General features: G+C 41.4%; 1 protein-coding gene across 3 annotated transcripts in view; it reads right to left on the reverse strand.

Annotated features, from left to right (window-relative positions):
- The window catches only part of COL21A1 (collagen type XXI alpha 1 chain), a 209,249-nt gene that overhangs the window by 88,741 nt on the left and 94,535 nt on the right, over positions 1–25,973 (reverse strand). For all 3 annotated transcript variants that reach the window (XM_045008463.1, XM_045008464.1, XR_006577691.1), the window contains 6 exons: positions 13,458–13,511; positions 13,226–13,279; positions 7,497–7,550; positions 5,540–5,593; positions 4,583–4,636; positions 4,449–4,502 (listed from right to left, as the gene is read on the reverse strand). In XM_045008463.1, the coding sequence (XP_044864398.1) occupies positions 4,449–4,502; positions 4,583–4,636; positions 5,540–5,593; positions 7,497–7,550; positions 13,226–13,279; positions 13,458–13,511 (324 nt within the window). The remainder of the gene's footprint in view (positions 1–4,448; positions 4,503–4,582; positions 4,637–5,539; positions 5,594–7,496; positions 7,551–13,225; positions 13,280–13,457; positions 13,512–25,973) is intronic.

Consider the following 25,973-nt stretch of genomic DNA (forward strand, 5'->3'; position numbering starts at 1 on the left):
GGAACTCAGTCAGCCTGACTCCTAACAAATGCCTGTTCATCCCATTCATCATTGTATGAAGCTCACCATTTCCAAATCCCCTATGAAACAGATGCCTTTTAAAGATGCATTGAAACACAGAATTAAATGTCAATTCAGAATTTTATTCTTTACTTCATAAAGGTAATGTACTTTACTCAACATATGTACCATTGAAATATACAATCTGTCATTCAAACATGTAAACACATTACTTAATAACAACATTATAATGTACATTTAATTGTGTAAAACTATCCCCAATAGAAGTACATTGTTAATTTTTGTGGAAAAAACACTACTGTGAAAAGTATTCCTGTTCCATCACATAACTTAAAAACGTATGACACTTGTTAAAAATATTATTCCATAGCTGGTTATATGCACATGCATACTGAAGTTCAGCCTGAAATATATTTTACTGCCAAAAACCTGTTAAACATGGCATTTCTTAATTAGAGGAATTATTAAGTGTCATTATTAGCTGCTTGTTACAACATGTACTGTGACGGGTGTTCGTATTACTGATGATGAAACTCACATGCTCTATTAATAGTAAAACTAACTCTTAGGTGTTTTTTCCTTCAACTGAGGAAGTGGTCTCTGTTTGCACTTAACATTACAATGTTGAGGAAGTGTTTGATTAATAAATGTTGTACCCAAATAAAATAAATAAGATAATTCAAGGACTCCCAGCATCAAATAATTGAAAGATAAAATAATCCAAGATCCTGCATATGGGGAGGAGTCCAAATGCTAATCCATAGACCAGTGCACTGGTGTGGAGCTCCACTAAATTCGGTAAGGCTAGAGCTAAAACTGAAAAGTGAATGGTTAGAGAGTAAGATTCAAAGCAGATGAAAGTGGGACACATCAGCTTCAGTATTTTCTGAAGTCTCAAAAGATTTATAGATTGAATGATCCTACCAAGAGCCACACTGAGATCAAATGAGATAAGCGGAGAGGGAGATCCCAGGTCAGAAACTAGGCTAGATCCAGAGAAGTGAAGTTTCATGACTGTGAAAGGATGCAAATAAAACAAAGCTGCCAAGAGTTCCATGAGAACTCCAAAGTTTGCTGAGGAAATGAAGTTTGAAGGACAAGGGATGATAATATAGTGTCATGACTGAGAAAAAATGTGGCAGTTGTGCAAGACAAACTATAGGATTTTAAAAGTACTGTGGAACTAACCAAACCAATGGCCATTTTGAGTTTGCATCTCTGAAATGATTATAAAAGGCTACAGAACATTTTTTACTCTTGAATTTAGGCATTTTGCTCAAATATGCATCTACAATTAAAACAAAAGCATTAAAAACCTCAAAAGTCAGATTTGCTGCTCAGAGAAAGCAAGTCACTGGTCTTTGTGCTTAAAAGTGTTTTAACAGGGCTGCAGCAAAACCACTTCATAGCAGTCTGGCCAGCCTGTGTGGTTTGGGAATAAACTGTGATTTTAACGCATGTTTAAAATCTGGGTTCATTGACAATTCCAGGCAATTCATGAACTTTTTTTTTTTTTTTTAAACAAAAGTGTAGCCTAACCACATTGCCCAGCTGAATCACATTACAAACTGTGAGGGAGAGTCCTGTGGTATTGTGTGGAAGTGACAATCCACACACCTGTTACTTCACAGCAGATCCCATAAAGCCTATGGAAAACACTGTGATTTTCTCTGGGAGAACTGATCTCATACCTTATACCAATCTCATGATCACGGTATTTTGGTGCCTAATCTATACAGCTATGTATTGAAAAAATCCTCTTAATTTACTAGATAGAGTGCATGCTGTCTTCTGTGTCTGTCTTTTAAACTGTCTTTTAAACTGGGATAGGGACTATCTTTATTTCTGTGCTTTGTTTTGTGCCAAGCACCATGTTAGTGTTAAAAATATATATATCATAATTGCAGGTAGGATTCCAGCTACCATCGTTACTAAGAGTAGTCCTCTGAAAATTATTTCAAGGCACTTCTGAACTATTGCACTACCAAGCTATGACCAAATAATTATGTTCTGATTCAAAACACGCATGTTATTCCTTACTAAAAACTCAGAGAAATAGAAAAAAATAATTCCAGAAATGAGTGTGCATAAATAAAATATTTATTCAAGTTAAGGTATAATAAGTTGCTGTCAATTTAAATTACAAAACCTGGGTATGCAGCAACAATTTCTTTCACATTCTTTCCCAGAACAAATATGTTAAAGAAATTTTGTAAGAAAACAGAAAAGCTCCAACAAAGACAGACATTTTTTAAATCCTCTGATTTTGATTACCATGGCCCCAGAATGAAATACTGCAGATGGTAAAGTGAAGCTGATAAAATGTTTGAATGAAGCAGAAATAAAAGACTTCTGTTAACTATTATATTCTGAAGCAATTATGGCGCAACCTCTTTCTCACACTCAATAATAAATTAACTTTGTGAGTGACAGGAGTAAATGAGACTTCAGGAATATTCTACAAAAGGAGATGAAAAAAATGGTGACTTTTTGGGTCTGTCATACACCTATACTAGAATAGTTAATTGAAGGAAATAAAGATAAATGTATTTTAGTCTGAATGTATACATTTACATTTTTTTAATCATATGGTTTACTGTAAGAGTGAAGGCAGATTATATACTCTCAAAATTCACGTTTTTCAAAGACATACATTTCTTGAGCAGGCCATAAACACATATGAATTTGTTAGAAATTTTGTGGAAAACTCTGCATCAAACAAAGTGATTAACTGGAATCCAACCCATCTTGTCATATACCAGGGATGAGAGAAAATTATGAGACTGAGTTTCATTTGGTTTTGATAAAATGAGAGTTCTGGGATGCTGCATATTTGATTTTATCACCTGGGTAGTCTCAGAAGCAGGGAAACAGCTACTTTCCATACTACAATATTCAGTGTCGATTTTCAAATGGGATTCCATACTCTAGTATGCACTCGGTTTGGATACCAAATCCAAATCTCTCTGTGCATTTATACAAGGCAGAGCTGGGTGATTTCTCAGATGTGTGTGAATAATCATGACTTGCATGCATCAAGGAGATTCAGATCAAAGTCAGGTGAATAGAAAAATGCTGAAAACTACATTGAATGGTGAATAAAAATATGAAATGTTTAAATACTAGAGAAATCCAAAACACTATCAGTTGCTGAAGCATGAAGTAATTTCTTAATAAACTATCATCAGAATCTTTACTAACTTTACCCAGGTTGTTCTGCTAGTGCATTTCTGAAAGGTGCAGACAAATCAGAAAATATGGACTAAACCAAGTAAGCTCATTACAGTTATGGCCCCAAAAACTTGCCAGTCTGACCTAAGATTAAGTAGATAAACTGAGTATCTTCCTTATTCCCTTGTACTTCCTCCCTATAACATCTAAAGGAAATACTTCAAACAGTGAGATTATCTAACTGAAAATATTTAATTATTAAAGGCAAGTTTCAAATTTTCAAGGCCACCACTGTACATGTATTCTCCTTCCCAAATATATTCTAAAAATAGTATGACCACCGGTACTGTTGTAGATGATCACTTACATTCAATGAACTTGTCAATACTGAAAGGATTATTTTATAGAACTGAAATATTAAGTAGTTTATTTGACACAAACAAACTTCATTATTATCAGACACTGAAAGCCAGTTGCATATTGCATTAAAAATTGAAATGCTTAGCATCTTTCTTATTTCATCTCAGAGTAATGGGAAAACCAATAATCTAATAGGCTTGTGAACCACAGTCCCCAGTATGAAGATCAGGCTGTGTTCCTTGTACCCTCTACTATTAGGAGGCAGATATACATTTAGCTAAGTATGTGAAGAATTGGGAGCTCAACATAATAAGATGTGCTGAAGTAGTTCTCTCTGTTTCCCATGAAACCTGCTAATTCCCATGCGCTACCAACTGATGGAGGGGGATTCTTGGTGTTAAATTACTTAAACATGAGGCATATTTCAGGTTTAGGGCTAGATTGTGCCCTCAAGTGTGTACGCAGTGTTGTGGGCCATTTCCCCCCTTTCAATAGCCATCATAATAATCAACTCTTTATCATTTACCTGTATAGGAAAGAATGCTGTGAAGAATATATATGTATATCTGATGTTTTACATTATTCACAGAGTTAGAGGAATACGTATGGAAATGGAAAGAACAAGATTAGTCCTAAGCAGTCTTTGATAATCACTAATAATAAATTCCCAAAATAGTTCTTCAGCAATTGGGCCCTAATCCAAAGCCCACTGAAACCCCAATGGCTTTGACTAACATCTACAGCAGTAGACACAATTTTTATTTCCAGTTACTACCCTCATAACGCATGCTAGAAATAACTAGACCTATAACAACGTTATGTAAGGCTTTGGCAAGTTACTGACAGTTCAAAAATAAAACACCTAAATACAATTTATTGAATGAATATGTAAATACCTTAAAGCCAGGGCTTCCAGGTAATCCATCTTTCCCATTTCTCCCAGGTTCCCCCTGTGGCAACAGGTAACATGACACTATTAGTAGTATTAATCAAGTAAATTTAAAGGCAAAACAGTCCTTATAGAACTTACAGATCGTCCTGGCATTCCTGGAAAACCTGGATCACCTTTTTCCCCTTTAGCACCCTGGAAAAATATAAGAAACAAAAAGGAAGGAAAATGATGTTCAAATAGTATCCCCAAACTCAGTTACACAATTCCAGCACAACTAATATGAAAATCTCACACTGTTGTTTGCTTTCTATGAAAATTTGTAATGGAATTTCCTACATATAAAAGACTATAGACCCTATGCTGTAATCTTTACTCAGACAAAAGGCCATTATTATTATTATTGAAGTATTAAATGGGAAACACAGAAATCAAGCAACGACCCTGCTACAAATAGCTGAGAATTTAGACAGACAAAGATCTGAAAAAAATAAGATTGTAATTTTGAATGTTTTTGCTTGTTTTAGACATGTATGCATATGTGTGGTGACTGTGTTATATTGACAGACTAGAATTTGTTAGTGAAAAAAAGAGAGTTTTCAGGAGGTATCTGAATGAAGAGATCATACTGGGGCAGAGATATTGTTCTAAACCAGGGGCAGGCAACCTATGGCACATGTGCCAAAGGTGGCATGTGAGCTGATTTTAAGTGGCACTCACACTATCTGGCCACCGGTCTGGGGGGGCTCTGCATTTTAATTTAATTTTAAATGAAGCTTCTTAAACATTTTAAAAACCTTATTTATTTTACGTACAACAATAGTTTAGTTATATATTATACATTTGTAGAAAGAGACCTTCTAAAAACGTTAAAATGTATTACTGGAACACAAAAACTTAAATTAGAGTGAATAAATGAAGACTCAGCACACCACTTCTGAAAGATTGCCAACCCCTGTTCTAAACATTGACTTCAATGGAAGTATGCCTGAGAATGCACTGTAGGATTCAACCCCATGTAAATAAAAGGCATTTTACAAAATGAACAAATCAGAAAAATGCTGGCACTTCCCTTTATGATATTCAATTCACACTTGCCTTTTTTCCGTAAATTCCTGGTGGTCCTTGATCTCCCTTAGGACCCCTTTCACCCTACAATAAAATAAGCATAAAGGGATTATTTTGCTTTTAGAATTTGAGCTAATTATATACGGCCACAATGTATTACAACTCACTGTTTGATTAACACAGAGCTGGCTGAAAAGAGTGAATCCCTTCCCATTCATTTTGTTTGCATTTTTAAGGAAAATCTCTCTTAATGGGATGAAACACCAAAAACAAACATTTTCACAGAAAGGGATTTTAAGAAATTCATCTGACGAAGTGGGTATTCACGCACGAAAGCTCATGCTCCAAAACGTCTGTTAGTCTATAAGGTGCCACAGGACTCTGCTGCTTTTAAAGAAAAATTCTGTTTCAGGAGAACTGAAACAGAACTTTTTTTGGCTTCCCAGCTGCCCTCAGGAAAAGCTCTTGTCAATTCCACAGTTCCACTCTTCCTCCCTGCTAACTACTCGCTCCAGGAGCCAGAGAGGCAATGTGCATCTTAGTTCCCTGGAGCTAGCGGGGGAAGGTGAGTAGGCAGAGTGGCCCATGCTTTGCTGTGTTTTGAAAAAGTCTAGTCAACTCTGTAATAGATTCAGCAAAACATTTTGTTCTACCAAAGTGACATTTTCTGACAAAACTAAGAAATACATATTTTCAGGGATTTTCTCCTTTATCTGAGTATAAATTATAAAAGCAGTGATCTTGGAAATATAAAATTTGTTTTTATGACTCTTATTACATACTATCTATTATTTATCATTACAGCATTTTATTACATTACGAAAATGGCAACACTCTTCCAAGATCTCACTTTGTATCTTGTATCACTTTGAATAAGCCTGTTTTAAGACAAGGCTCCTATGTTTCATCAAGGAGTATCAGATGTGAAACAGCATGAAGGTATTTAAGAAGCCAACTCAAAGAGTTCCTCCTACACAAGCATTCAGGTCTTGAGCAGTCCAGGCAAACAACGCACGTTAAAGCAAAGCTTAAACTTGTTCTTCATAATAATTTAAAAAACAATATTAGCTGCCTATTTAATTTTAAAAGCAACAAAAAATATCCACCTCCCTTTCCATTGCTTATAAGGAGTCTTGAAGTTTTAATCTCCTCAGTGTGACAGATAGGCTTGTTTTGATCTGCTTAGCTCTTGGAAGTCCAGGGGCTCCGTGTTGCTGGCCCCATGCTGCCCAGCGTCCCTAGGGACAGCTCTCTCCGCCATTAGGGAATTTTTTCCCAAGAACCCCCTGTAACATTTTGCAAACCCCCAGGAGTTCACAAACCCCAGTTTGGGAACCACTGCTCTGGGGAGATGTTCAACAACTAATAGGTTTAATGCCTGTGTTCCCAATGGGAGCTGCTGGGCACTGAGCGCTTTTGGAAATCTGGTCACTTCAATGAGATCCTAAATGGAAGTTGAAAATCTCTGAAAAGTTGAAAATCTTTGAACAATTGTGTGTGCTCCACTCTTTTGAAATCTGTCCTGAAAAGTTTAAAATAGACATTAGGAGGAGCTCTAAGGAGTAAGATCAATTGGGCAGTTGAACACACTAGCAAGAGATGTAGTTAAGAGAACTTCATTATAGAACATGTTAAATAAGAATTTTAAGGAATTAGTGCAAGAAAGTTCTTCAAAATGCTGGGGGTCAAACTGAATGACTTGAGGAACTTGAATATAATCAATTATTCCATCATTTTGACACTATTTGCAGAAAAGAGGGCTCTAAGTTTTATTAAAATCAAAATTTAAAGCAATTCATATACAACATGATCTATAGCCCATAGAAATAAAACATTATCAGTATTAGTCTCACCTCTTATCTGTGTTTATAGATAAACTTAAACTTTACACATATAGGTAACTAAAATCACTTTTAAAAGCTATGAAAAGAAGTTATGGAATAATCCAAGATGGATGGATATTTTACAAGAAGCTTTCGATTTCAACCTTTGATGCTGGCATCCCATGTAATCCAGGAAAACCAGGAAATCCACGCTCACCCTAAAACAACAAATATATTAAAATATGTATATATATAAAAATAATATTTTCATAACCCAACTGATTAACAAACCAGGAAAAGACTTAAAACGAAATGGCCTGATACAAACCACTGAAGTAAATGGAGCAATTCCCACTGACTTCCCGAGGCTTTGGAGAAGACCCAGTCTGAACAACATGAGCTAGTGGTGCCAATGTTGCCGGTATTGGATAATTATTTTTAATGCTACATTAGTTCTCTTCTCAAGGCCCACTTGTACCACAATGCCTATATCGGCTCAAATAGTTAGCAGTTCACATTTCTTTATGCAATTACAAAACTAAAGTTATATATTGTACATGTGAACACAAGTATGTGCATATAACCAACAGACATATGTTTACAACAATTGTATACTGCCATCACCCTTTGTATGTTGCTCATCAGCAGTTTACAAATCCACATAGGCCAATCTTAGCCCCTAGGAATGGTCAGAGCCCTGCCCTCAATTCTGTTCATTGCTGTGCCATGGGGAGCAAGTGGCATGTAGGAGGGATGCTTTCATACACATAGACCCCACTTGACACTATCAAGGATCCTGGCTGTTCATTTCCCTGCTGATCTCATCGAAACTCCACCCTAATGAAAAGGGTGAGCATATGTGAGCAGGTACAGCATTAGAGACATTTAAAAAAAATAATAAACATATAGGCAGTTCAAATAAGCAGTTCCCTTTTTATGGAAAGAAAAACTTGATAAAAGCACAAGTTGTCCACATTTCTGTGGGAAAGCATCATGAGCTTAGCTTTGTTTATGAGTTTGGTCTTCCTGTTGTCATTGCAACTGCCAGATGTCAGGATTCTCAATACTTTTGCTATTGATACTGGAGATATTTATTTGATTATTATTTTCAAGCTCACTTGAACTATTCCAACAGAGGCTAAATTGTAACTCGCTGCCACCTGAACTTAAAAAGCTAGAGAAAGATACCTTAGTAGACAGATTTTATTTTAATCAGGCAACAGAGCATTTGAACATTTACTTTCATTGCCAGTTTCCATGGCTTGTCTCTACTTAAATACACAGACTTTAAATTTAACAACACATTTACATTAGTTTCAGACAACAGAGGAGAAAATTAGAATAAATTATGCTGCCCGCTTAGTGATTTTATGTAATATTTCAGGTATAAGAGAAGAAGGTATGAACAATGGAAGACACTGTCAGGGGGAGGGGGAGAGAGCTGGAGGATTCCCAACAGCTGCACTACCCAGCATGCCCTAAAGGAAGAAGGCAGATTGCAGGAAACACTGTACAAGCCTGGGACCCAGCATCAGGCTGTTTCTCCTTCTGGATCCTAGTCTCTGGTGGGGAGGGGATGTGGGTGTCTGGGCTGGGGGGTGCACCACAAGTAGGCTCTGGGAGGGTAGGGGGTGTGGGTGTCTGGCCCCCATGCTGAGCTCTTGGGAGAACGGGAACAGAGAAACAGGAACTGGGTTGTTGTTGTAGGAGTTTCCTTAATTCCCTACTGCTAGGGGAATTTTTTTGTGTCTGTACTGTTACAGACATAGTTGCTGATAGGTATTTTGAAGTAAAAATTACAAAATAATTGAAACTGGCATTATTACAGAGTGTTATTTTGACAAATAAAATACGCAACAATTTTCAGAATATTAAAATACTGTGCACAGAATTTATATTTTTTTGGCGCAGAATTCCCTCAGGTGTAATTTAATAACTGCTGTCAGCCGTGTTCCTGTAAAATGCACACCTGAGCGGCCACGCAGGAGAGATTTAAGTGCCGCCCGCCAGATTAGGAGAGCACGCACAGCCTTCCTGCTGGCCCTGAGAGCATGAGGGGGACGGTGCTGGTGTGCCCCTTCCCCCCACTCCTGTACCCCATCTCCACCATCTCCACAGAGCAGGGGACACAGCCTGGCTCAGGACTCAGAGCTGCTGCGGGGAAGGGTGAGTGTCTTTCTTAAAGAGACAGTGCACTGTTTCTGAGATTTTCCCAGCAGTCTGCTAACACAGTCTCTCTCTCCCCTTCCCCATGTATCCCATCTCCACAGAGATGAGAAGGGGAGACAACAGGGCTCAGGACAGAGCAGGAGAGCTCTCAGTGTGTCTCTTAAAGAGACAGGGCATCTCTCAGAAACTTTCCCAGCAGCTAACGCACACAGTGTCTGTGTCAAACACACACACACAGTGTCTGTGTCACACTCGCACACCATCTGTGTCACATGCACACACTGAGTCTCACATACATAGTATCTGTGTCACACACACTGTCACACACACACAAACACTCTGTCACACACACTGTGTAAAGCACACACAGATTCTCTGTCTCACACACAATCTTTTTCTCACACTCACCTCCCAACACATATTTGTATTGTTGTTGTTACTTCTTGGTACTTCCTGCAATGCATATATATTCTCTGTAATTTTATTCTTTCAAAGTATGTTATTTTAGTGTTTTGACTGGTCTATGCATTTCATATTTTTTATTTCTCTTACACTTAAATTTAATTCTTTAAGTAGTGAGTTCTAAAATACCTAACTTGTCCTTGCTGGAGTAATTATCCCTACTTAACCTTTTAAAAATATATTATATCTAGGCTTTTTGTTTCTACTGGTGGCGCACATCCACACATTATCTTGGTGCACATAACAAAATTTATTCCACACATGGATGGAAAAAATTAGAGGGAACATTGGCTGTCAGTAATTTGTTGCAAACTAGCCATTTGTAACAAAGTGCTTCCCTTAGAATCACTTAAACTATATGTTATTGTAGTTTGAATGCTCTTTAAACTTGTAATAAGGGATTTATGTTAAGAGATTTTGTGCCTTGTTTAGAATTTTTAGGACATACTCTATTAGGGATCATTAGCTACAGTCATAAAAAATAAACTTTGATTTGGAAAAGAATAGTGCCTGTGACAATTACTTTATCGGAAGGTTGTATCCATGTCCTTTAATGTTTTTCCTTAACAATCCCAGAAACTTATACCTTAGGAAGGACAACTTAAGAGGGCAATACACAGGTTATTCCAGGAATGCCCAAAAATTTTGGTGGGTAAAACCATGAGGGCTTGGATATTGCTGACTCTGTGCCAATGTGATGACAACAAAGAAGATAAGGTGATACAATGAACATTTTGAAAAGAAGCTCCATGAGATACAAGAGAATCCGTGTAAGAATCAGGTCTCTAACCAAAGGACAGGCATGAAGAAGGCCCTTGATGAATCTCAATACTGTAGGTTCTGAAAAACAGAATGTGACTAAACTGGCACATGAAGCACTGTCAAGTGCACTTTGAAAGAGCTAAATGCCAATCTCGACTGTTTCAGAAGCAGCATATAGTCCAGAATCATTGTTTTGAGCTGCCCCTATAGAAAACCTTTTTTCATTTTGCAAAAAAGATCCTGCTAATGGAAGCTTTACTGCTTCGCATAAGGATTTCTTGCACCTATCTTGATCACTCTTTTAGTGATGCACATCCAGGCAGCATCCAGGCCATCAGCTGCAGTGACCTGGTCCAGATTTAGACCTGCAAGCCCATTCGAGAACTTGGCAGCTACAGCATCCAAGATTGCCTGGCCAGAGCCATCCTGCCACCCATGGGGAAGGTTGGGGTAAACTCCTCCATCCCTGGAACCGACGGCCAACTGCAACTGGACATTGTCATCATCATCAAGGACCGGAAGAAGATCATCATGGTGGACGTCACAGTGCCATTCAAGAACAGGACCCCAGCCTTTCATGATGCCTGAGTATGGAGTTTTTGAACCTAGATCTTCTGAGTCCAACGCCACTCTCATAGATTGTTCTAAGAGATGGAACTTGAGTCTGGCATATTGTGACTTTCTGGTTTGAGTGAAGAACAAAAAAGCATCTGCTTTGGATATGGGATTTACCCAGGCAGAAGAGGCACTTGCTCTGCTAGTCTTTAAGAAAAGTTAGTCCAACACAGGACAAGCAAGACTTGAAGGCCACAGGTTCTGAGTCCACCATCTTAAAGTCATTGTACAGAGAGGTCTGTATGGCCAAGGTATATTACAGAGGGCTCTGTTCAAAAGTGCCATCCAGAAGAGGATTATTCTGTCCAAGAAATTGTAAGAAGAGAAGACTGTTCTGAAATGTTTCAGAAGTTTAGAAAAAAGATCGCTCACGCTAGAGATTTCAGCAGATAGGGACATTGCCAGGTTCCATCTTGCTGTCATGGGTAGTAAGAGGGAAACAGAGAAGGATCATGGTCACCCCACCTTTTATGCTTTCATGTGGGTGCACCAGATGGCTCAGGTTGCATGCAGAGTCCTTATGGACGCTGCTAGTGAAAAGAATCCAGTCTCACGTGCAGGGGCAACTACAATGGGATCCACACTGACACACAATCAAAAAAAGAATGGACACATACTTTACTAAAAAGCAATAAAATACAGAAAAACACAAGGAAAGGGACCTTCTTCATGAAGAAGTTGACTTAAATGTCAAGATTCATGCAGGCAGTAACTTAGGCCTGTGCAGAGTCCAGGGGGCCTCTACACTGGTGCACAGGTCAACCCACACATTCACACATGACAGGATGCTGGCCCTAGTAATAACAATTTATAAGATAGTACTATCAGGCATGTCTTCCTACATGTAATTAAGTGTTTAAAACAGGCAGTTTTAAATACAGTCTAACTGTACATATTTAAGAGTAAAATACCTGCAGATCTTGTAAAAACAATCTTCATACTTCCATTGCCCTTGATTAAAAGTGAATGTAGCCATAATTTATGTTCATTTAATTATGGATTAACAAAAACAGTCTGCAACAGAAACACCTAGCTTTAAATTAGCCAATGTGGAAACGCCTTGAAGTAATGGGATGAAATTAAGAAATGAAAATGTAGGCTGAATATCAGGAAAACATTCCTCATGGTGAGAACTACACTACAGTGGAAAAAATTTCTAAGGAAAGTGGTGGAAGCCCCATGTCTTGGCACATTTCAAGCTAGGCTGGTCAAAGCATGAGCAAATATATTTTAAGACACAGCCCTCCAGTGGCAGGGGAATAGACTAGATGACCTAAGGAGTCTTTTTCATCTTTAATGTCTAACTCTCTGAAATGCGAAAAAATGTCAAGAAGTGAAAGAAAGGAATACAATCATTACTGAATATTGCCCATTACTGACTGAACAGTTTTGTTTAACATGAGAGCCCCAATGAAGCAAAGCACATAAGCACATATTTAACTTGAAGCATATGATTAGGTGCTTTGCTGAACAGGGGCCTTAATAAGATTTAACAACCTGCTTTGCTGAATTAGGGCTCTAATAATAAGGAAATCCTGGGGGCTATCTTTGGGCCTGAAGAGAGAAAAGAGATGGAAAAGAACAATTTCATTAATCATAGATAACCTGCTATTCAGGCATTTGTCAATATCACTTTCCATCTACTATACTTTTTAAAAATGAAATTAGCAGTCACATTAAAGGTCTTAACTGATAGTATTATTGTATATACAATATTTTAAAGATGACACATCTTATTAAAAATGGAAATACTATCCTAAGCACAAAATTTCAGTTCTGACTTTATTGTCTTGGTAGTAAACCACTTTTAAATAAGTTTCATATGGAAATACCAAGGCCGTTACTTGTACTAAGCAAGATTGTAAATATTAAAGTAACTTTTTACCTTTGCACCATCTCTCCCTGCCTCTCCTTTAATACCCTGTAAGCCACGGGGCCCCTAAGAGAGAAAAAAATACACACATTTAAATTTTTTTACTCATTTCTTTTACAGAAAAGGACCAGATCCTGCAAGTGCTCCACACTCTGGACTCTCAATGAAATAAATGGAAATAGTATGAGTACTTACAGGATTTGGCTTAGATTTCCACATTGTAGAAAAGACAAAAGGAGCTTACTTGAATCCCTGGGGATCCTGGAACACCTGGAGTTCCTGCTATTCCTTGATATCCCTAAGAAAAAAACCAAGCCATTATAGCTAACTATATGCAGAAGTTTGCAAACAATTATTTAAAATAGCTTAGTTACAGCAACTGAGTTGGTCACATGGACTAAGGTTAAGGCTGCAAAACTACAACAGTTTCCATTAGAACCTCATGTTTGAGACTCATATTTCAACTTTGTGGAACTTTTACTTTTGGGGCTGAAATTTGCCATTCCATCTTCACTGAAGGTGAATTTTTCTCATGAGTAAGCAAAACCCCTTCACTTGCTTTAGAATTCTTGACAAGCAAGAGAATGGAGGGGAATGTATCACACATTTTTATTTTTCCGTTGTAAAAAGACAAAAAAACCCATATACACGGGTATTTTATATGAAGCTAATCAAAAACTGGCTGAACTCTGAACCTCAATTTTGGTTATAGAAAATAAGCCTTATGGAAGAGACCCTGCTTTGCTATGTTTAAAGTAACTGCTTTTAAATTAACAATTAATAATAATAATGCTGCATTGAGCATGTGCAGTTTGAAAATTCTGTTAAGCTGTCAACTATACACTTAAAGATAAGTGACAGGGCATGCTGGCCCCTTAAGAGCAGGGGCAGGCACTGTTTCAGGGAACAAGTGACATGAGGGAAGGGGATTAGGAATAGGAATGAGAATTTAAGACAGTTTCAGCGATGGTAATCTCTGGCATCCCTCACTAGCAACTGGCACTGGAGGAAGAAGAGATTACTGAAAAAATGCCCTCATGGTACTTAAGCATACTTAACAGAAAAGGGAGTTGCCCCATTAATTGGCCATCATTTAAGTCCATGCCCCCCTCCACACACGCACACACAGAGGAAGGGTTACCTGCTCCACCTAAGAAGCACTTAAGAGTAACTACTACAGTCGCTGGACCATGCCTTGCACAAAGCTTTGCAATGGGAGCAGACCTCCTGTTTAAAAGTGGCAGGGCTTTACAGGCAGCCTTTAAACATAAGCAGGGAAGGAGGAGAAGGTGAGCTTTCATTTGACTCAGTTGAAGTAACATATGCTTCCCACATACAAAATAAGGCCATGTCTACACAAGCACTTTTGTCGGTATAACTTATGTGAAAAAAAACACCCCTCTGAGTGGCATAAGTTACACTGACAGACGCGCCGATGTGGACAGTGCTACCGCCGCTCGTTGGAGGTGGTTTAATTATGTTGATGGGAGAGTTCTCTCCTATTGTCAACAGTGTCTATACGAACAATCTTACAGCGGCACAGTTACACCGGTACAGTTGTGCCACTGTAAGTTCACCAGTATAGATATGGCCTAAGATAGAAGGAGGAGTTGTCCTCTGACAGAACAGGATGAAAAATAAGTGGAATTTTTTCTAACTGTAAAATGACTACTTCTACTGTAAAATTCTGGGGCTACTGGGTTTAACCCCTCCAGTTATCAGTTGAAGCAGCCAAAACTGAATCCAAGATCATATATTCTTTTGTTTAATTTAAATGGATGAATCCCATAACAATCGATCCTCCAATTTTGAGAAACTAAAAATGCTGAGAAGACAGACAAAGCCAAATTCACTAAAACAAAGTTCTAGTACCGAATCTCTGTACGGGTAAAGAACTACTAACGGAACCATTTCAGAAGTCTTACTTGTTTTCTATACAAGTCATGTAGCTAATAAACCAAACCAAAATTACTGGCTGGGACAATGCTTGCCATACTCTTTTCCAGAAAGAAATTTGAGAAGATGCCCTAAAATCCAAACTGGTAATGTTTAACAAAGCAGGGAACAGAACTCTAGTCCTCTGTCACACATTTATCCTATAGCAAGTCTTTCCCTTTTAGTGCCCAGAGATAGTTCTAGCAGAATAGGCTTTAACTGAAAATGGAGAAGCATTCCCAGCTTGCGTATAAGCCTCAAAAGTAGCTGAAACAATTCAACTAGCCAAGGATGCCTTAAAAACTGTCTGTCCCTTTATTTCTTATCCAAGAAAAACAAAAAGTTTGTCTGACTTTCTGTAAGAAATAGTCATATATAAATAAAATGTTAGTGCACTTTTCAGATCTAAGAAATGCAATTTCCTCTCCTCCTTTTTCTTATTGGGAAGGATCATAAGGAGAGAAGAATAATTTCCTGGCTGAATTTGATTTCAGAATACACTATGTGAATGGAAGGTAGAAGAGGAGTCCTCACACCAACTTGGCCTTCTGAAATGGCAAATTTAGCTCAGAAATAGATCTTGTAATATGATCTCACTGCTAACAGAACAAATGGCTCTGAAAAAGGTTGACCTAATGGAAAGATGGAACGGGGAAACTACAAGTAAAAAAAACTCAAATAGAGGTTCACACAAAGCTAAGACGACAAGAATTAACCTTCAGAGCAGAACTAACCTAAAGTTGGTTTGATTGAATACAGACACATTGGAAACTGGAATTACCAAGACCAGCTTTAATACACAGGCACTCTTTTCATAATAGCATCTGTTAGTTAAATTATCCAGCAGGAAGGGAGTACTTTATTGAAATATTTGACTACCATCAAGCCACATAACCTACACACAGAGAAAGAGGCCAACACACAGAGAATTGATTAAAAAACCAAGAAGAAACAGAAATGACAAGTGATCATAATCTAGTTGGTGTAAATGAAACATGCTAACCAAAAGAAGGTTGAGGGGGGATATGCTTGTTCTTTATAAATATATCAGAGGGATTAATATTAGGGAGGGAGAGGAATTATTTAAGCTTAGTACCAATGTGGACACAAGAACAAATGGGTATAAACTGGATATTAGGAAGTTTAGACTTGAAATTAGATGAAGGTTTCTAACCATTAGAGGAGTGAAGTTCTGGAACAGCCTTCCAAGGGGAGTAGTGGGGGCAAAAGACATATCTGGCTTTAAGATTAAGCTTGATAAGTTTATGGAAGGGATGGTATGATGGGATAGCCTAATTTTGGCAATTAATTTTGGCAATTGATCTTTGATTATCAGCAGGTAAGTATGCCCAGTGGTCTGTGATGGGATGTTAGATGGGATGGGATCTGAGTTACTGCAGAGAATTCTTTCTTGGGTGCTGGCGGGTGAGTCTTGCCCACATGCTCAGGGTTTAACTGATCGCCATATTTGGGGTCGGGAAGGAATTTTCCTCCAGGGCAGATTGGCAGAGGCCCTGGAGGTTTTTCGCCTTCCTCTGCAGCATGGGGCATGGGTCACTTGCTGGAGGATTCTCTGCAGCTTGAGGTCTTCAAGCCACAATTTGAAGACTTCAATAACTCAGACATAGGTTAGGGGTTTGTTATAGAAGAGGATGGGTAAGATTCTGTGGCCTACTTTGTGCAGGAGGTCAGACTACATGATCATAATGGTCCCTTCTGACCTTAAAGTCTATGAGTCTATGTGTCACTGAAACATGTTGTGAGGTTGAAAACATCCACAAGCAGCCTTTCAGGTACAAGGGTAAAAAGGCCAAACATTGTTAATGGCTTATTGAGGAAATGGACACAAACACAAGGATTACCCCGGAAACTGTGTACAATAGAAACCTCTCAGAGACAGCACTACACAATGTGAACTGTTTGACCCAGGTCTCAGCAAAAGAGCTTTCCAGTAAATGGGAAGAAGATATCCCATGATATCATCATCATGATGGTACCTCACTCTCCCTACAACACCACACCTGGAAACATCTGAGGAACAAAGACTGAATTGGGGGAAGTGATGGCCGCAGGCTAAAGGGATTTCTGGGAAACCCAAGTTGCAAAGCACAGGCAGCTTGTGCCTTAAGAATCTGCCAGCTTGTTTATCTCAGGGTGAGAATTTGCTAATTCATATCCTACCTATCTTATATGTTAAGTTCAGTTTGCAGTTTTGTTTATTTAATAGGTAATCTGCTTTGATCTGTTTATCATCACTTATAATCACTTAAAATCTATATCCTTTTGTAGTTAATAAACTTATTTTATTTTTTAATCCAAATCAGTGTGTGTTTGACTAAGGTATCTGGGGAAAATCTTAGTTTGGTTGCCACAAGTGTGCATAGTCCTCTTCACATTGAGGGAGAGGCGGACTGGGTATTAAACCCATATACTGGCCAGATTTGACCAGGGCAGGACGGTACTGCTCTGGGGTCTTAGGCTGGTGGTTAGAGAGCCTGCATGTGACTTCAACGTGGTTTGTCCCTACCTGTGTGAATGCTGGTGAAAGAGTAAGCTTGGAGGGCTTTGCAACTTGTCACAGCAGCACAGTGTGAGAGGAAGCCCAGGCTGGTGGGCCAGAGGGCTCAGTGGTACCCCAGTCCCAGGGAGAACCCATCCCAGGAACAACATGGCATGAAAAGAAAAAGGGTGGAAGAACTGTAAAGAAAGAAAGAATCAGGATAAGCAACAATGTTCTGAGATGTGAGGAGGTACTTAGTTTTGGCTGGTAGATCCAGTTTTATTTAACTGCTTTAATAGTAAATCTGGAAAAGTAAATAGCATGTTGATAAATTTGCAAATTCTAAATTGAGAGGAACTGCAGTCACAAGTGAGGACAGAGAAATGACATAAAAAGGGATCAAGAGAAATTAGAAATATGGCCATAGAAAGAAAGGAGATGGAAAACTGAAAGCTTTCCATCTTCTGAAGGAAAAAAAAACAGTCATTCAATCAGAAGGAGAAACACGGAAGCAATATTTCAAAAGGAATTTTAGGACAAATTTGCAATGCAATAGGGCAGCAAAAGGACAATCTGGGTTTACACTGCACAAACAGGGGCATCACATCAGAGAAAAGGGAAATAAAAAATATAAGGCTCTGATGAGTGTGCTGGGAATACTGCATCAATTCTTGGGACCTTATTATTCACAAAATGCTGCTGTAGTCAGTAGGTTCTGAGAACAGTAATACAATTATTAGGAGCTAAAAAAACAAGATGAGACAAAACATTGCAAGAGAGGATCTCAAACTTTTTCATAAGGTAGTCTGTCCATTAAGATGTGGTCTATCTTGTGGACTACCACACCTCCCATTTACATCCGCACTTGCAATCATAAGGATGACCTCCCTTCTCACTTACAGAATTCCCATGGTGACGAAAGTAATTGCTTCAGCAAAAAATATTAGGAAAGCATTAGATGCATTTTGTTGAATGTGATAGCTGTTTTGGCCATTTTTTTAAATTGCTGTTCTTTTAATCTCTGCCTCCTATTGGTTATGTTCTCTCTTCCCTGAATCTCTGCACATGTTCTTCTGTTGCCTTGTCTCCCTTCTCCTTTCCTCCCTGTTGCCTGCTCCTTCTTTATCAATGTAGTTGTTTGTCTACTACTTGTTTCCCTTTTTCCTTGCTCTTCTTGACATGTTGCCCAGCTACCTGGTCTTCTCCCCTTGACCTACTTGATCAACTGCCTTGCTCATTTCTCCCTTGCTGCCTTGCACGTTCTTCTTCCACTAGTGACCCAAAATGGCAAAAGAACCTTCCATTTCCTCTTCTTCTCTCATTGTATAGCAGTAGGTCTGAGTACAACCTAGGGCCTACGGTACAGATACAGCTGTGCCACTGTAAGAGCGCTCGTGTAGTTGTGTTATGCAAATGAGAGAGAGCTCTCCATCAACATAAGAAAACCAGCTCAAAGAGCGGAGGTAGCTATGTCAATTGGAGAGAGTCTGCTGCTAACATAGCACTGTGGACACAAGCACTTATGTCAGCAAAACTTATGTCAGTCAGGGGGGGTGTTCTTTCACTCCCCTGAAAGACAAAAGTTTAGCTGACATAAGTGCTAGTGTAGACCTGGTCTAAGTTGGCTCCACATTTCCAGCTACTTTTACAGGCCTCCAGGTATGCCACTGCAGTGAAGATCCTGAACATTTATTGAAAGAGGTGGAAACAAGGAGCAGACTCAACATCATTCACAGACCACGACCAAGTGCTTTGCAGACCACCAATCACTCTGGTAACCACTAAGCTAGAGAATACATGGAAAGAAATAACTATGTATTTCTAAAATTGTATTATTAGCTGAAACCCTCACATATATGACTGCCAATAGGAGTAACATACCTAAACTCCTGATTTAGTTGTTGTTCTTGCCTACACATAATTTAGCTCTTGAAAATGTAAAAAGTGACAGATAAGGACATATGCCGCATAAGCAAGATGGGAATTTTGTGTTACTTTCATGAAAGGTTAATTTACACAGATCAGAAAGTTTCTATAAAAAGGCCATGTTAATTAAAAGAATCCAGAAATGAATTTAAAATAATAATCTAGAATGGTAATGAACTATCCAGGTGTGGAGTGGCCCTCTCTGCCTTCAACGTAAATGTTTGGTGTTTAAGAAGCCTAATTTACAGTACGAATTTCCTAATATGAAGGAAATTTCAGAACATTAGTGGATGGTGCTTGACACTTAGGCCTGGTCTACACTACTTTGTTATTTCGGAATTAGCCAAGTTAATTCGGAAAAAAAAATGATTCCGTCCACACGACCAAACCGTTTTTTTTCAATTTAATCTGATTTTTGTATTCCACCTCGGCAAGTGGAGTAGCGCTTAAATCGAGATCACAATCCCGTGTTAAAGGCATTGTGGATGCAATTCAGCGTTATTGGCCTCCAGGAGCTATCCCAGAATGCTCCCTTGTGACCGCTCTGGACAACACTCTTAACTCCGATGCACTAGCCAGGTGGGCAGGAAAAACCCTGGGAACTTTTGAATTTCATTTCCTGTTTGGTCACCATCAGCACAGTCCACCATCACAGGTGACCATGCAGATTCAACCATCACAAGAGATCACGCAGTCCCAGATTTGCAGACAAGCTCCAGAATGGTCCGAACGGGAGGTACTGGATCTCATCGCATGTTGGGGAGACGAGTCTGTTATGGCAGAATGACGTTCCAAAAAAAGGAACACAAATATGTATGCTAAAGTCTCCAGGGCCATGACAGAAAGAGGCTACTCCAGGGACACAGAGCAATGTCGTACAAAAATCAAGGAGCTCAGGCAAGCATACCAAAAAACCAGGGAGGCGAACAGGCGTTCTGGGTCACAGCCCATACATTCTGCTTCTATCATGAGCTGCATGCAATTATGGGGGGGTGACGCCACCACTACCCCACCACTGTCCGTGGACATCTGCAAGGGGAGAGTTGCACGGAGTGAGGAGGAAGAGTCAATGGAGGACGAAGAGGAGGAGGAGGAGGAGGACAGTGCACAAGCGGCAAGTGGGGAATCTGTTTCCCCTCCCAGCCAGGAACTATTCTTAACGCTGGAGCCAATAGCCTCCCCCAACTCCCAAGGTGGGCTCCCAGACCACGACCCTTCTGGTGGGTGAGAGCCTGATCGGAGCCACGTGGTGGGAGGAGGGGGGGGGAAAACCCAGCTGCGCTGGGCTGTTTGCGTTTAGTTTAAAGGGTTCATCCCTGCTCAAAGCCTCATCGGAGCCACACGGTGGTTGTGGGGGGGGGAGGGCAAGGGGGGGCGAAGGGTGTTGTGTGAAGCAATCATCCCAGAGTGCCCGCAGGCCCTCCTTTTATATGGCAAACCCACCAGGCATTGCTTGCTATGGGAAAGGGGGTCCAGCAGTTTGAAAGCATTGAAATGAATGTAGAAGAAGCAGAACCCCGCGTGCCCCTAGGCTGCCTGCAAGCTGAATTCTGTTGCCCGGCCATGTGTGATGGCTTACTCATACCAAAGTGTCTCCTTTGTTAGGTAATAGGTAATAATTGGAGATATACCAATCTCCTAGAACTGGAAGGGACCTCGAAAGGTCATCGAGTCCAGCCCCCTGCCTTCACTAGCAGGACCAATTTTTGCCCCAGATCCCTAAGTGGCCTCCTCAAGGATTGAACTCACAACCCTGGGTTTAGCAGGCCAATGCTCAAACCACTGAGCATTTTTTAAAATACTTAAAATAGTATCTTTTAAAATACTACCCTCCCTTTTTCTCCTCCCGCAGGTGCAAATGTTTCAACGCGGCCCCTATCTACTCCATCCCAGAGGTTGGTCTGGATTAGAAGGTGGAAAAAACGAAGTCAGGACGACATGTTCACTGAGCTCATGCAGTCCTCCTGCACTGATAGGACCCAGCTGAATGCGTGGAGGCAAACAATTGCAGAGTCCCGTAAAGCATTACAGGAACACAAAGAGAGGAGGGATGTATGCGATGAGAGCAGGCAGAACGCTATGGTCAAGCTCACGAGGGAGCAAACTGACATGCTCCACTGCATGGTGGATCTAATGCGGGAAAGGCAGCATGACCACTGCATGACAGACTGCCGCTGCAGCCCCTGTATAACTGCCCTTCCTCCTCCCCAGGTTCCATAGCCTCCTCACCCAGATGCCCAAGAACACGAGCAGGGAGGCTACGGGGACCCACACACGCAACCCCAGAGGATTGCCCAAGCAGCAGAAAGCCAGGGCCGCCCAGAGGGGGGGGCAAAGGGGGCAATTTTCCCCGGGCCCCGCAGGGGCCCCCAAGAGAACAGCGGAGGCTCCCGCCTCCGCCCCTCTCCTGGAGCCTCAGCGCATCAAGCGCCATGTCTCCGCCGGGGCCCCTGAGCCCCGCCCCGCTCAGAGCCGCATGGTCAGGGGGCGGGGCTGGGAGCTCCGGGCTGATCTCAGCTGCCTCCGCTCGGCGTGGAGCTCCCAGCCCTGCCCCCTCCCCACGCGGCTCTGAGCGGGACGGAGCTCAGGCCCCGCCGGCCACTCGCTGCGGCTGTTCCGGCGAGGCGCTGAGACTCCGGGTGAGGAGGGAGCCAGGGGTAAGAGACTGGGGCCGGGGGGAAGCGGGACCCACCGCCGAAGCGCAGCCCGGTCTTCGGCGGCGGGGGGCCCCTTCCGTTCCGGGAACCGCCACCAAAGTGCCCCGAAGACCCGCGGCGGGGACCCCCCCCCGCCGAATTACCGCCGAAGACCGGGCTGCACTTCAGTGGCGGGTCCCGCTTCGGTGGTAATTCGGCGGCGGGGGGGCCCCCGCCGCGGGTCTTCGGGGCACTTCGGCAGCGGGTCCCGGAATGGAAGGGCCCCCCACCGCCGAAGACCCCGGGCCCCGGAATCCTCTGGGCGGCCCTGCAGAAAGCTGGCATATGCAAACTTTTGATTTGATTTCTGGACCTGTCCTTCCCTCCTCCTCCACCCCCCTAACCCAATACCCTCCTCTCCCCCGGTCTACCTTCTGATTTCTCTTAATGTGTTGTGCAACAAATAATAAAGAACAGTTTTTAAATAATTTTGACTTTATTTCCTTTCATATATATATAGGGGGTGAGGAACTTCAAGAGAAACAAACACAACTGTCACACTGTGCCCTGGCCAGTCATGAAACTGACTTTCAAAACTTCTCTGATGCACAGCGCACTCTGCTGCGCTCTTCTATTCGCTCTGGTGTCAGGCTGTGCAAAACTGGCTGTCAGGCGAGTTGCCTCAATCTCCCACCCCACCATAAACGTCTCCCTCTTACTCTCACAGATATTGTGGAGCACACAACAAGCAGCAATTACAATTGGAAAATTGGTTGTGCTGAGATCTAACCAAGTCAGTAAGCTACACCAGCGCCCTTTCAAATGTCCAAATGCACATTCTACCATCATTCTGCACTTGCTCAGCCTATAGTTGAACTGCTCCTTACTACTGTCCAGGGTGCCTGTGTACAACTTCATGTACGGCATTAAGGTGTAGGCTGGATCCCCGTGGATAACTATAGGCATTTCAACATCCCCAACAGTAATTTTCTGGTCTGGGAAGTAAGTCCCTTCCTGCAGCTGTTCAAACAGACTAGAGCTCCTGAAGATGTGAGAGTCATGCACCTTTCGCGGCCATCCCACATTGATGTCAGTGAAACGTCCCTTGTGATCCACCAGTGCTTGCAGCACCATGGAAAAGTACCCCTTGCGGTTTATGTACTGGCTGCCCCAGTGTGCCGGGGCCAAGATAGGGATATGCGTTCCGTCTATCGCCCCGCCACAGTTAGGGAACCCGCAGCACATTAAAGCCATCCACATTTCCCACATTTCCCTTGATAATAGCTGGTCAATGATTGTGTTGCCTACTTGCAGCACAGCAGCCCCTACAGTAGATCTGCCCACTCCAAACTGATTCCAGACTGACCGGTAGCTGTCGGGCATTGCAAGCTTCCACAGTGCTATGGCCACTCGCTTCTCAACTGTGAGGCCTGCTCTCATTTTGGTGTCTTTGCGCTTCAGGACAGGGGACAGCAAGTCACAAAGTTCCATGAAACTGGCCCTACGCATACGAAAGTTTTGCAGCCACTGGGTATCATCCCAGGCCTGCAACACTATGCGGTCCCACCAGTCTGTGCTTGTTTCCGGGCCTAGAATTGGCATTCCACGGCATGAACCTGGCCCAATGCCACCATGATCTCCCAATCGCATGATCTGAGCGGGCTCTATGTTTGCCATGCTATGGCGTCTGCATAAGTAATCCTGGAAAAAGGGCGCGAAACGTAGGAGAGCTGTTCAGTTCAGGATGACCGATAAAAGGAGGTAAATGGTTGTCTTCTGTAGCTTTCACGGAGTCAGGAAGCTCGCTAGAGCTGCAAGAGTGGGAGAGCAGAGTTTGCGGCGGAAGTTGTGCGGCTCAGTTCACGATGGCCAAAAAACAGCGAGGAATTGTTGCCTTCTGTAGCTTCCACGGGAGCCCAGGACCGACAACATGGAAAAAGCGGCGGAAGCTGTGCGGCTCAGTTCACGATGGCCGAAAAATGGCAGGGAATTGTTGCCTTCTGTAGCTTGCACGCGAGCCCAAGACAGACAACAAGGAAAAATTAGCTAGCGATGCAAGAGCGGGAGAGCAGAGTTTGCGGCGGAAGCTGTGCTGCTCGGTTCATGGTAGCCAAAAAAAGGCGGGAAATGGTTAGAAAAAAAGAGTAGCTAGAAAGACGAGAGGACATGCGAGGTGGATTCAGGTACCAGGAGACAGGTGGTGCACCTTACTGCGCCATCTGCTGGCAGTATGGCATCTGCTGTACCTTTCACGGAGGGAGGAGGGAGGAGTGAGTGACAGCACACACCCAGAAACACCTGTGAGAATGTTTTTGCCCCATCATGCACTGGGAGCTTAACCCACAATTCCAATGGGCGGAAGGGACTGCGGGAACTGTGGGATAGCTTCCCACAGTGCACCACTCCGACATTCAATTCTAGCCTCGGTACTGTGGACGCACTCCGCTGAAATCATGTGCTTTAGTGGAGACACACAACACTGAATGTATAAAATCACTTCCAAAAATTCGAATAGAATAAGTTCGAATTAATTTCGTACTGTAGCCGTACCCTTAGGGACATTTTAGCGACTATATTTCCTGTGGGAAGAGGTAGGTCACATGAGGCCATATACTACCAAGTAATTATTTCTTGGAATCAAGGGCAGCATTTGCAGCTACACAGCCATTAAGGATTGTGGAGCTTTCACAGGACAGAAGCTGTAGAGGCTGGATGGAGCCCGAAGTGTAAATTCAAGCCCACCACATGCCCACAGGTGGGTGGCAAGAGGGGTCCTAAGTACATAAGAAAGTAATGCTCAGAGCCTCAAAGATATTTAGGCACCTAACTCTCACTGATTACTATTAACTTTTTTTTCTTTTTAAAATGCTGTTGCTGTATCTGGCTACTACACAAAGCTCATTGTGTAAGTATTAAACCATCACAAATATTAGTGACATTTGGATAGTAAGCATGTAACAAAATCCTGCAGCTCAATGTAAAAGGAAAGACTAGAACCTTCAAAAGGTACTTTATTAGGTGAGACTCTGGGTAGCTTTAAGAATGTCAAGAACAGTAATCTGAATACTGAGTTTGCAGCTGGTTATCTCAGTAAACTCAACCTTGCCAGGTTTAAAGTTCTTCATCACTTACTGAACACTATAAAAAGACAATAAAAGCTTTTAAAATTCCATGAATGAAGCTAAATAGGAGACTGGAAAATAGCCCAAAGTTGTCAACCATCTGTTCAGAGTTCAAATGTTATGAATTAGTGTTTTCGTGCATTCTTTTCAACAAGCAGGTCAATAACCTATCTTCTTTATTGCCCTTAAGTATCCTTTGCGTAAGAGCAGAAGATGCTGTTTTATCATGGTAATATTTTGAGTTCTTCCCTGACACATATAAAGAATCCCTTGGAACAGAGAACAGCCTTTGGGACTGCATAGTCAGGGAGGCCCTTTAATGTTCTGTCGGCCAGCTACTCCAGCCTGCTTTCCCAGCTGGATAAGGGCCCATTAGAATTACTACTTAGATTAAAATAAAATTTTAGACTCATTTACAGAAGCTATTTCTACTGATACTGGTCTGTGATAATTTAGGTCAAGAAACTTTGAGTGAGGAGAAATATTTTTCTCTTTTTATTATGGTACTACAGGTTCTCATTTCTGTGCTTTTGAAGTCAATATGACTACTCATGTGAGTAAAGACTGTATAATTGGGCCCAGCCATGCTCATTCTAGTTACTTCAACAAACTTTAAGCTATAGAAATGGGTACATTAAGTA

The sequence above is a fragment of the Mauremys mutica genome, chromosome 3 (genome assembly GCF_020497125.1).
Source record: "Mauremys mutica isolate MM-2020 ecotype Southern chromosome 3, ASM2049712v1, whole genome shotgun sequence".
Taxonomy (NCBI): domain Eukaryota; kingdom Metazoa; phylum Chordata; order Testudines; family Geoemydidae; genus Mauremys; species Mauremys mutica.